Here is a 13628-nt window from a genome sequence, read left to right as displayed (position 1 = left end):
TACAATTTAGGCCTCTCTCTAACTGCTGACTTTACCCTTTCTTGCAGATGGAAGTCCTTACACTTGGTGGGTTGGCAAAGCCAATGAGAAGCATTACTACTGGGGAGGCTCGGAGCCTGGAATTCAGAAGTGTGCCTGCGGCATCGAGCGCAACTGCACAGATCCCAAATACTACTGCAACTGCGACGCAGACTACAAGCAGTGGTGAGTGCCCAGAATGGGCATCCTTCCCCGAGTCTGCATGTCAAATGGGTTCATAGAAGGGAAGTCTGAGAGAGTGCTCGAGTGAGCCAATAGTAGGCGAGAAACCCAGAAACGTGGGGAGCTAGCTCAGCGGACAAAGGTGAGGAGAACCCTGACATCACAAAAGCAGAGTGAGGTCAGTGCGACAAAGGTTTGCATTTAGACGCTGACAGACGCATAACTGATGTGCTCACCTTCCATTCCGAGAGGAAAATAATGAGTCATGCTGGCAGCACCGACTTCCGTTACAACAGGTTCCCAGCAAGGATGAAGGGAACAGCTAGGGCAGAATGCAAGGTGCAGACACCTGAGAGAGAGAAAGAGAGAAGACGAGCATCTGGCAAAGGCCTTTGGTTTCCAGGACGTTTGCTCTAGTATGCAGACTACGGATGGGCGGGGGAGGGGGCTTTGCTCTCATTGCTCACAAGTGCTTGCCTGTCTCCTTTGCCATCACACTCCAAATTGTTTATAACCCCGCTACACACCGCTTCAAGAAAGATCTATTTTGGGCTGTTTTCATCCCTCCACTGGCTTTTGTCCTGCTTCTCAGTGAGTGACTAAGGCAGTGTCAGTCACAGATAAAGATAAAATTAGCTGTCCATCTCTGGGAAAAGAAGAGAGAGCCTCGAAGTTCAGCTGGAAGAATCTAAACCAGAAGGAGAAGTCTAGCCCACCTCCTACAGGTCAGACAGTGTTGGAGCCTCCTGTCCATCCCTGCTCTGTGTGGCTGCAGGAAGCAGAGCCCTGGATCTCTCTGGTAACCAAGTCTGCCCGAGTCACTGCCTGCAAGAATGTTGTGCAAGATCAATAGCTAATTCTGAAAAGACAAAAAAATGACAGATTTTTCAGGCAGGAAGTCTACAAAGTTCCCAAGAATTTTATTTCTTTTAGTAGATGGAAGATTTTGTTTCAGTGACTTAGAATCTAAGGGTATTTTTACTTCTTTAAAACATAAATAGCAGCCATACTCTATTTTTAAGATTATTTTTATAAATATATGTGTCTGTGTGAATGTCGGCCACTTGTCTGTAGAACCCTCAGAGGCCAGAAGAAAGGATCAGATCCTCTAGAGCTGGAGTTGCAGGCACTTATAAAACATTCAGTGTAGTTGTTGACAATTGAACCCTGGACCTCTGCAAGAGCAGCAAGTGTTCCAAACCACTGGGCAATCTTTCCAGTCCCTCATTATGTTTCACCTGTGGTTTGTTGTGAAACAAAAATCCCAATGGCAAATTTCAACTTTGTTTGAAGAAGACATCTATACTTACACACACATGTTGCACAGAGAGTAAAAAAGTTGGAAATGCGGAGGGCATGGCAGTCAGGTCAATCTCTTTTTCATTCTGTCCGTCCCCCCATCTTGTCATGCATTCAGCAAATATCAGTTGAAAGTTTCCATGACAGAGGCTCTGCCAGGTACTGGGGATGAAACAGCAAGTAGCACCAACAATAAGCTCTGCCCTGACTCATTTTTCCTTTGTCCTGGTTATGCTGTCAGTCAGCAGGCTTGGAAGACTCTCTGATCCACTTGTCTCTTCTTGCTCTGATTCCCTGGCCCTTCAGGTGGCTGGCTTGGCACAGCCAGAATATCATTATCATGATCATTGTTCAATTCTTCTAGCCCTACCTTGTAGGAGCACTAGTAAAGACAGGGAGAGGAAAATCTAGGGCATGCCTCCAAGTAAACCTCCTTGTTTCTAGACATCATGCTAGGTGCAAAGAGATTATTGACAATAGAACATGCCTTCATCCGTAGGCAACTTACAAACCAATTGTAGGAAAAGTCATAGGCATATATGTGGTCACCAAGACAGATTCAGGACTTGGAAGAAGGTGTGTAGGACACAACTTGCTAGTGGGAGAAATTTCCACACTAGCTGAGGGAAGGGAGGGAGAAGCAAAGAATGTCCCCAGAGAAAGTGACATGCTCAAATGAGAAGTGGGGGCTGTCTGGATTGATGTTCTTGAAGGGGAGGCGTACATGAGCACAGACTGTGTGGGAACTGTCAGTACATGGGAGTATCATGTGACTAGAGGTTAGCCAGGCAGTACTGTGCAGACTCCCATGAAAGTACGTGAAGGAAAGAAGGAATCAGAAAAATGATGTCACAAAAGTCCCTTTGTTAGATGCTTTTCTTCTGGTATAATAAAACACCGTGACCAAGGTGTGTTGTAGAAGTAAGGATTTATTTTGGCTGAAAGCTCCAGAGGGAGAAGAGTCCACCACTACCACAGCAACAGGCAGAGATAGCAACTGGAATACAAAGCTGAGCGCTTGCATCTTAAGCCACAAGCATGAGGCAGAGAAACCCCAAAGGATGCCCTCAGTGAGGTACTTTTTCCAACAAGGTCATACCTCCTAAGACTCCTCAATCAGCTCCAGCAACTGGGGACCGAGTATTCAAGTGTCTGAGATGACGGAGGACATTCTCACCCAAACCACAGCTGTCCTTAAAAACCATCAAGGGCTTGACACGCAGATTGGAAGGGTCATTGAGAATGTAAGGGTATATATGAGATCCTGGAGAATTAGTAGCTACCAGGGTCTGCCATTTTCAACCTTGAGAGACAAACAAAACAAAACAAAAAAGTCCATGCAGGTTTGATGTTTGAACTCCTTGAAATGGAGTACCAGAAAGCCATGGAGACCAAGTAGTCTAGGTGGAGGACAATGAGTTCAGCTAACCTAATTTCTGCAGTCAAGCCCAGAATGTACCATCAGTAGAATTTCAGGGAAGAAATACAAACATTAGAGAAATGCATTTGCCTTTGAAACCTTCCAAAGAATGCAACTGAATCCAGATCACAGAGCAGAAAGCTTGGTGTGACTATACTAGTTCCATCCTCTCACAGACCTCCTCAGCCAGCTTTGGATGAACTGAAGTATTTTAGATACCCAGGGCTCATGTCAACGCTGGCGCCTTGCTTCCTCTTTGCCTGAATCGCAACTATGTTATCCTTACCACCATTTTGCTTCTGTAGAGTTCGTTTGATGCCATACAGCAATAAGGTGCTGTATTTTGAGAAACACATTTATAAGAGAAACTATGAAATGTTCTGTGACACAAGAGATAAAGATTCCAGGCTTATCCCAGTAATACATTAGGCAAAGGTTCTCAAGTAGATGCTCTAAATATCCGAAGTCTGTCAGGAATCCTCTTTCAAAATAATCAGAACAGTCGAGAGAACTTAACTTGAAGCTGGGCTACTCCCAGAGATTCTAGCCTCCCAACAACTTGATCCATTGTCAGTATACTAAAAATAAATCATGGCTGAAACACTTAATGTGAAAACACTCATATATACTAAATTAAGCAGAATACAGAAAAGTGGATGTTTAGTAGGTTGTATGGTGTAGGATACATAGTCCATTTGGTATTCTCTGAATGTATGTAGGAAGGTGTGGAGATGCACATCTGTGTTTGGGTGTATATGTGTGCTGTGTGTGTGATGTGTGTGTGTGTGTACATGCACAAATGTGTGTAAGTCAATATGTGCATGGGAAGAGGGGGCAGAAGACAACTTGGGTGTCATGGTCTTCAGGATGACTGTCCACCTTGTGTTGAGACAAGGTCTCCCACTGGCCTAGGGTTTGTCAATTAAGCAAGGATGACTGACCAGATGATCCACCGCTCTGCCTCATCCATGTTAAGATTACAAGTGTACGTCTCCATTCCCAGCTTTGGCATTTCTACATGAGTTCTGGGGACCAAACTCAGGTCCTCATGCTTGCAAAGCAAACACTTTAATTGCTTTACCAACTGTTCCATCTCCCCTGATCACATGAAATTCTCCTAGGTGGTTTGTGTTGCATTTCCCAATGCTTCCAAGTGAATAATCAGAGATGAACCTTCCTGGGAAATGACTCCTTCTCACTCTTGCCCGGCCCTTCAGCAGGCCTCAAGCTAGATTCTATCCCTCTCCCTGCGGGTATTATGGACATGCTCAGAATTTTGGTTCCTAGCCCAGCACCCCCAGAAATGGCATAAGAGGTAGGCTGTCCTACAGACTTCACCAAGCCCTTGCTCCTATCCTCCATTGGACAGAGACAAGAAAAGCTTTTTCAGGGGCCAAACATTGCAGTCAGTGGCTTTTAAGGCCAAGATTCCAGTACATGCTCTGCAACACTGTCTGGGAGCCTGCCCCCTCCCAGGACAGGTGGGGAAGCTGACTTTGGGTGCCACTGCCTCCCTTACGAGGAGCTGTGAGTGGGGAGCAGTACCCAGGAGAGCCTCTGAGCGCCCCCCATAATCACTGCTGTTACTTCTTTCGCTGAGAGATTCAGGGAAAGGGAAAACTTAGTGAGTGGGCAGGCAAGTACAACCCATGTGGGAAATCACTCTGAATGTGCTGTGAGGTAAGAATAAGGCCCTGCTGGCCCCTGATTCAGACTGCTTTCATCCCGAAAAGAAAGTTACTTCTTCCCATGGGCTCACGTCAATAGCAAAGTCTCGTTTCATCCAGTGGACAAGAGACTCGAATGAGTACGAAGTACTCCTGTATCATTGAGCTTCTGAGGCCCAGCTTGGGGACATTGGATTTTTAAAACTGCTGCTGCTGCTGCTGCTGCTGCTGCTGATGCTGATGGAGGTGGTGGTGGTGGTGGTGGTGGTGTGTGTGTGTGTGTGTGTGTGTGAGAGAGAGAGAGAGAGAGATTTATATGTAATGATGGGGTAGAGGGGCATGCCAAGCTAAATGTGTGGAGAACACTTTATGGAGTCAGTTCTTTCTGTCTGCCTTTATTTGGATTTCAAGGATTGAAGTAAGATCCTCAGATGGGTGAGGCGAGCACCTGAGTCATCTCACCACTGGTTTCATTATAAGCAAAATGTAATCAGATAATACTTCACATGAAGGTCCTAAAATGTGTTTATGAATGGACTCTGAAGGGGATGTGTCATTTTTATTATTACTTAAATACCAGACTTGGCCCTAAGTAAAGTCATTAAAAAATTCTGAAATTGCGGATTGCATAATTTAGGTCTCAAAATTTTAAAAAGAAACACAGATAAATGAACTATAATGAGCATCAAAAAGGCTAAAATCCCCATCTCACGTTCCCAGGCTAGAGCTTTCACATAATATTGTGAAGATCTTTCCATTGCTTTTATCTTTCAGACAATTTGTTAGTGCTGCGGTTTTAACCAGCTATTTGAAAATTTTAAATTCTAAGTTTCAACCATAGACCACATGTTCTATGTCTAACACTGAAGCCGATATTGAACATTTAACTCTTACCCAGTAGAGTAAAATACATACAAATGGAGCTGAGATAAATGAAACTGTAACTCAGAGCAGGACAGGTCTCACAACGAAGCCACCATGGCCTGGGGGTCCTCTAACCATCCCAATAATTGCCTGATTATCTATGCTGTGAGAAGTTTTGCACAGTTATTTCTGGGATTGAATGTGATTTAACATTTATGATTTACTATTCACAGCAATAGTCAATATTCCCACCTACCATGCCAGAATCCTAATTAAGCGACCATGGGTCTCAGCTAAGCAGCCACTGCTGGGTAATTCCTGGTCTCATGCAGCCCAGCTCAATGAGCGAGATCGTCGCCTCTGAAATTAGCCATTCTGAAACAGAATCACGGGTGAAGGGGTGTCGTTCTCTGCTCGGGCACCCTTCTCTCATGGTGTGGCTCTCGTTGTAGGGTTTCTGCACAATTGCATCCTGGCCAAGAGGATGCAGGCATGGAGAGAGGGAAGTGAAGTGAAAAGCCATTAGATCAGTCTTTGCGGGGCAATTAGCAAGCAGTTCCCACCCCCACATTAGGAAGGCTGATCAGACGCTAACCAGCTGAATTCCCGTTTTGTTCTTTCTGAATGCAATGTGCTTGTCTAGCAGGCATTTGCTTTCTCGGCTGGAAATAACCTATGTCCAGGCTTCCACAGATAGGACTTTATCCAAGGGTCTTCCCCCCATGGCTCAAAGCCAGCAAATTGCTTTCCTTTGGCCCTGCTTCCTACCCACGGAACTAATTGCTGAGTATCTTGAATATTTAAAAGAGTATTCATTGTACGTTTTCACTGTTCATATATGACTTCATCTAATCATTTTGCCTACATTTTCCTACAAAGTTTTCAGATGCCTTTTACATGAGCTCGAATATTTATGAGTACAGTTTCATCTATCTCATTGATCAGATAATGCTACTAGACCCATCCATTACATGCCAGGTACAATTCCGAATGACCGAAATATAGCATGTCATTTAAACCTCACATTTGTCCTGTCACCATATAGGTGAGGAAATTCAGTCCCAGAGAGGTTAATTTACCAAACTCAGAACAGACAACTCCTCATACTTAGATAGTATGTAACACACACACATAAATAGACAGACAGACAAAAAACATGAGAGAGATGTCAGGTTTTTGCATTTTTATGTGACAAATGTTAAATGATATTTTAAATGTTAATTAATTGATATTAATATATTAATTTTGTTGTGCCATCATCGCCTTTCATTTGTCTTTAGAATCCTCTCATCTAAAGGAAGAGAAGTTCCATGCCTATTAAACAGTAACTCCCCAATACCCCTGATAACTACCACTCTACCTCCTGTCTCTGTGACTTCAACCACTGTATATACCTCTCATGAGAGAAATTATAAAAGATTTGTTTTCTTGTGACTGGCTTCTTTCACTTAGCATGATGCTGTCAAGGTGCATCTTTTAATGGATAGCACAAGTTTGTCTCTTTTCATAGCTGTGTCTAAGTCTCCACTGTGAGCAAAGACTGTGCTAGCTTATTCATTAACCCAGATGTGGATATCTGAGTTGTTTCTACATTTGTAGATACATTTGAGACAGCAAGTAGTTCCACAGTGAGCATGAGTGTATGACTCCCTTGTGGCTATGTGCTTTTATAGACCTACATGGTGTTCTCAATGTATATGTGTGAATGTCCTACTGTTTTAATCTTATAAGAGAAGGATTCTTGGGCTGGAGGGATGGCTCATCCATTAGAGGCTAACTCACTGCAAAAAATATAAGAGAAAGATTCTTTAGGATACTTTGATCTGAATCGTTTCTAACTGTTGAATCCTGACTCTATACCTTGCTGGTTCTGTGAACTTTAGGAAGTTGTAGGAGCTCACCGTGGCCCTTTCTTGGCCACAGAGTTGAAGTAGGTACCATATGGTAAATATGATGTTGAGTATGGAATATCAATTTGAGATGATCTAAAATTACCTAGATTACAAACATCTGGTCATGTCTGCAAAAGAGCTTCCTGATTTGCTTAACTGAAATTGGAATATCTATCCTAAGTGTTGTTATCACTATTCTGGGGACTGGGCTCCTAGACAAAATAAAAAGGGTCCCAGACAGAATAAAACCAGCATTCCTCACTCTTGGCTTCTTGACCGTAAATACAATGGAACTTTTTCCTCACACTCCTGCCATTCCTTGCCATGGTAGACTCACCCGCAAACCCTGAACCAATATTAACCTTTCTTAAGTTGTTTTTTTTAATATGTATGGGTGGTTTGCTTACATATATGTATGTGTACCACAAGCATGCTTGATGCCCAAAGAGGGTGGTGGATCATCATGGGTACTGGGAATTGAGCCCTATATCCTCTGAAGGAGCAGTAAGTGGCTTTAACTGCTCTGCCACCTCTCCAGGCCATCTTGGATCATTCTTGACAGACATTATATTCTAGCAACAAGAAAACTTACCAATACAATGGAGTAGAGAAGAGATTTCAAGGAGAAGATATCTGCAGGCATGCAGGCCTTTCTATATTTTATCAGAAAGTTTTCAACATACCTCTACTGTAGTTGAAGAAGCTCATATCAAGAGGTTCCCATACACCAGACACATGTGAGTGTGCATGCAGGCGCGCGCACACACACACACACACACACAGCCAGTTACGTTTGGGGTCTTCTGAAACAGCTCTCCCAGCCAACCTCTTCTGCTATAGGCTCTGGTATCCATCCCTGTTCTGATCCTGATGCTGAGAGTGCTTTGCAAAACCCTGGTCTGCTGTCCCTCCCCAGACCTTTCGGTCTATGGCCATCACAGATGCTCTTATGAACTAGAACAGGTTTCTTACTCAGCCCCTCCCTATGCAGTGGAAAATAGACCACACCACACCTTCAGCAAGACTGAAAACTAGAGGCTAATGGAATCGTCAGACCTCAAGACGTGAGAGACTGCTTCCCAAAATAGCCCTTACTTGGAGATCGCGGAAGAAAGCAGATTCAAAGGTCATGCAGAGCCCCAGTGCTGCCCTCTGTAGCCATCTGCCTCACCGTGGCAGCCTTCTCCCAGACATCAGAGGGACAGAAAGTATCCCTGAACCTACAGAAAGAACAACTACATCTTGTCTGATTGATGTAACCAACACTGGTCTCCTTTAGGAAGAAATTCTAAGCCTCAGCCACAGATGGAAGTCCTCATTTGACCTAGACATCACTAGACTCTAGACCATCACTAGACTCTAGACCATCACTAGACTCTAGACCATCACTAGACTCTAGACCATCACTAGACTCTAGACCATCACTAGACTGTTGCATAGTCGATGAATGCATCCCCATGTCATAATGTCCCCCCCTTGGAAACATCTCTATGGGACTAACGTGTCCCAATGAGCTCAGTGGTAATATGAGTCTGCTTTTATTTTTGCCCTCTCCTTGTTGGGGAAGGAAAGGGAAAAGACTACTAACTCCTCCTGCTAATTGTTTAAAGGAAATCCTAGTTAACAATGGAGCCACTTTTCTATAGATGAAGATGACTTCCTAGAGATACAGCAGTTTAAATATGATTCACTCTGGAGAAATGACCTCTAATATCTCCCAGGCAAGGTTCCACAGCATTTACATCATGACACCAAAGGTGCACTTCATACACTTCACATGGAATGTCAAGCTTTATTTTCGGGCACTAATTCTTAGAGCAATCTAGATGCATCTCCCTGACAGGGACAGAAACAGAAAGCCACAGACATTATTTTCCATAATCAAGAAACTCTATACAGTGATAGTGGTTAAAAGCTCTGGGAAGCACCAGCCCTTCCCATTGCTCCCAAGAAAGAAACAAGCACAGTGCTTATATCCTTGGATTTTAAGATAAAACAGGCTGTTCAGTGGAGGAAGGAAGGGGAGAGAAATCCAGACAACACATATCTGAAGAGGACCTCCCCTTATAAAGAGTGAAATGAACAGAAACAGGAAATCCTAATACAGAAGAAAAATCCTTTCAGACAAGGGGAAGGTTGTTATGGTTATGTGCAATCTCCCCAACAGTGACATCTACGAGGAGCCAAGCATTCCTAAACAAGAGCCCAGGAGGACTTTACACATCCAAACAACAACAAACTATCTGGTCACATGACACCCCTGCAAAGTCTAAAGAGCTAAGTCCTTTCAAAAGGGCACAAGCTTTCAAATGTATCAGTGTTAGGAGCCCCAGATAAAAACTCTTGGGCTCTCATTGTGGGTTCACACTAGGACACACAGAAGGAAATACCATCCAGGCTCACCTAGGCAAGAACACAATCACTGAGGCTCTGTGTTTCCCTCAAGCTCCTGTGCTTCTCTCAGAACTGAGTTAAAACATTTTGTGGCAACAAGGATGGGGCAACATATATATATATATATATATATATATACATATATATATATATATATGTCATACTGTCTCTGGCATATTCAAGAGCCAACCTGCTTGCATGGCATAGAATTCTCCTGATATCTCATGAATTGTACCCTGACAGGAAGGTAATTGGACCTCAGAAAGATGTCAGTGAAGTGTCAATATGGTTTGACCACAGCACAATGGAATATTGATGACAGCAGAGAGAGAGAGAGAGAGAGAGAGAGAGAGAGAGAGAGAGAGAGAGAGAGAGAGAGATGAATCAGGTATTTGTCTATTTGTAAGCTATTCAGAAGGCCACAGGTTCTGGAAATAGATGGAGCCAAATTTTAAATGGACTTAAGCGGAATAGATGATGTGGTCAGCTTGAGAGAAACAGAAGACTGATCCAAGAAAACATTCCTTAGCCTGCTCTATGAGATCTGTTGTTTGGTCTAAGAAACAAAATGCATTTGCTCCCCAAATCAATTTTGCCTCAGGATGAAATTAAAAAGCATGTTGAATCAGGAACAATAGGTCAGTTGGTAAAATTCCTACTTTGCAAGCATGGATACCTGAGTTCAATTCCTAGAACCTATGTTGAAGAAGAAGAAGAGGCAGGTGTGGTAGTGGCAGCAGCAGCTACGTGTGGTGGCACATATAATCCCAGAGCTGAGGAGGTAGAGACAGACAGATCCCTGAGGCCAGCAGCCTAGTCTATTTACATGGCAAGATCCAAGCTAGTAAGAGACCCTGTCCCTCCCCACAAAAGATATAAGATCATCAGTTCTTGAAGAATGTCATACAAGATTGTCTTCTAGCTTCCACACACATACATGCACATATACATGTGCCCAGACATTGCATATATATGTATACCTGCACATACGTTAACACACACACACACACGACATCCTTGTCATTGAGTTGAAAAAAGTGCCAGAAGGAAACTTTGAAGCATGACATCATTGTGGATGTTATGGACACAGGCCATTTGTTTGTTTGTTTGCTATTAGTTCCCTGAGAGCTGAAACTCCTTGCAGATGAAACTCACCCCCCACCCCATTCTCCATCAGGTCAGTGACCTCATCCCTTTGTCTCTGAGTATGTTGCCATTAATGCCGCTACCCTTGCAGTTTCCCAAGCCCATTGCTTTTCACAGCACCAAACTGTCACCTCTCATGGGTCCTCCCCAGACACCTGGCCGTGTCATCACCTTGGTCTTCTTTTTCAGTTCTTAATGATGATATTCAAGCAGCTTTCAAATCGACTTCCACCTCGACAGTCCCCTCTGTCTGGACCTGCAGTTATCTCGGTCTGGCTTCTTATAAACATGACCAGGTTGATGAGATTTCTAGTGTGTGGTTGGAATCTATTGATTTATAGTGAGATTGAGCTGGCTTTAATAGAAAAAAATATATGTATATATATAAATAAGAATGCTTTCCACAAAAAGCACCCTCAAACCGTGAGAGAGAGAGAGAAAAAAACCCTTCCATCTTTAAGTTGCTGCGATTGTTAATATTGTTAACTTGGCAGGAGCTAAAAGTCACCCAAGACTTCATCCTAGGTTCGATTAACTCAAGCAGGAAGACTCACTGCAAAGTGGAAGGCACCAGGCTGAGGGTCCTTGGCTGCACAAAAAGGAGAAAGGGAGATTAGCACCGGCCTTCATCTCTCTCTTCTTCCTGTCTGTATACGCAATATGACCAGTAGTCTCATGCCCCTGCTGCCATGACGACCCGTAAGGTCAAACTGTAACCAACCCTTTTCTTCTTATGCTGCTTTTCTCTGGTATCTGTCACAACAACAAGAAGAGTAACTAATGCATTCATAAGCTTTACTCACAGGGGTATGCACATGTATTATGTAAGTGTCCTGTATTCCTATTACACACACACACACACACACACACACACAAAATGATGTTATCTTATACCGATAATATGAGCCTGATACTTCTCTAAGACTACTTTGATGTCTTTTTATTAAGGAAAGATTTATGGATGCCTTTTATGCGGTCACAGAAACATAGTATGGTTGGAAAGTTTGCAGTGATGGGTACCGGTGAGGACACTCCCTTACCTGTCCCCGTCGGCGCTGGGAAAGACATTGCTTTGCCAGTATTTAGAGAAGAATAATGGCCCCAGATGTCCCCACCCTGATCCCCAGAGTGTACAAACTGGGCACTAATACAGTTGGGAGAACCTGCCAGTGTTGTTCTACATGCAGTCCCAGAACTGAAGCGATTGCTCCAGGATATTCTTCAGCCTGGCGACGTGAGTGGTAAAAATGGAAGACAGTGGAGCCCTTTCTGGGTGTGGTCAGATAGCAATGTGACAGCAGAATGGTCAGTGCCATGCTGTCCTGGTAGTTTTGAAGGTGAGGAAAGGGGTCACGAGTCAAGAAGCACAGGTAGGCTACAGTATCCGGAAAAGGCGGGAAAGCACACTTTCTCTTAGAGACTGAAGAAGGGACATGGCCTTGACACCAACTTAACTAACTTTTGTCTAGGAAACTCAGGCAAAGTCCCCAGCTCACAAGCCATTCACGTGCTACGTTTGTACTATTTTCCTTCCACTCAGTCTGTGCTGATTTGCTGTGGCAGCAATAGAAAACCAGAAGTTTCCTTTCTGTTGTGGCAATCCACTGAAAGGACACTCCATGCATCTTTAGGTTTCCTCATGCTGGTGGCAGGTACAGCCTGACTGACAGAATGATCTGGAAGATTAACTTGAAAAGCAGGCCCATATACTGACCAATACTGTGTTTCTTAGACTTTCCATTGCTTGTTTGTTCTAGAAGCACTGAACATGGAAGGCGAGGGGTGGGACTTTCTCTGTGCTAGTCTTCTGACCAGCTGAACTGGGACAGGGGGGAATCTCAATGATACCTGATCTCCTTCATGTAGGTGACACACTGCTGTTGGCAGAAACATTCACCGCTTATCCAGTAATCCAGCCCGTGTGAATCCAGCGACATCCATAGTAATAGGCCCTTCAAGGAGGCACTCAGAAGCTCAGGGTGGGTGGATGAGAGGTTTCAGTGTTTTGTCCTCTAATGATCATCAGACACGAGAACATGTCTTCTTGACTTTATCATTACAGTTCCATGTACCTGGCCTGCCAGTCATCTTCTGTTTTAATGGGCAGACAGAGAAATGGTTGGCTAATGAGACTCTATCCATTTTCTTAGATTCATAACATCTAACAGCCTTCAGAGGATGAGATGATCATGGTGGGTGTTTCAACAAGATAGCATTTCTTCCTGGAGAGAATGCCATCAGCCCACATTCTAACCATTATTAGTCTCAGTCTGTAACTTAAACTGTCACACTCTTCATGAGCTACACAACCTTGACTCTACTATCTAAGGGTCTTCATAACTAGGACAGTATCTGGAAGATTGCAACACTTATTTTGTTTTGTGATAATTTAGGTGGCATTTAGTCAGCGTCCTGCATTACATGGGAGCTATTGTATTTCCTAAGGGCCTTAATGCTGTCATCAATTGAAATAGACTTTTTAAGGGTGAATGTTTTCATGTATCTATCTACCCATTTGTTCATTATACTGCTGATATTTACAAGACTCTTCACAGGACCAATAGCAGTAATAGACAGCTTCTACGAGTTAGTATGTAGAGCCATATAACTGCTTTATTTACTTTTCCTGTTGTTATGATAAAATACTCTAGCAAACGCAGTGTAAGGGAAAAGGTTTAATCTTAGCTCACAGTTCAGGGTCACAGATCATTATCTCAGGAAGTCACAGCAGCAGGAGCTTGAGGT

General features: G+C 43.6%; 1 protein-coding gene across 1 annotated transcript in view; it reads left to right on the top strand.

The window, feature by feature from the left end:
- Cntnap2 (contactin associated protein 2) overlaps positions 1-13628 on the top strand; it is a 2029549-nt gene that overhangs the window by 1517468 nt on the left and 498453 nt on the right. The window contains exon 14 of the mRNA XM_040740424.1: positions 48-204. Coding sequence (XP_040596358.1) covers positions 48-204 — 157 coding nt within the window. The remainder of the gene's footprint in view (positions 1-47; positions 205-13628) is intronic.

The sequence above is a fragment of the Mesocricetus auratus genome, unplaced genomic scaffold (assembly GCF_017639785.1).
Source record: "Mesocricetus auratus isolate SY011 unplaced genomic scaffold, BCM_Maur_2.0 Super-Scaffold_100694, whole genome shotgun sequence".
NCBI classification, from domain to species: Eukaryota; Metazoa; Chordata; class Mammalia; order Rodentia; family Cricetidae; genus Mesocricetus; species Mesocricetus auratus.
This window is presented reverse-complemented; position numbering and strand designations above follow the sequence as displayed.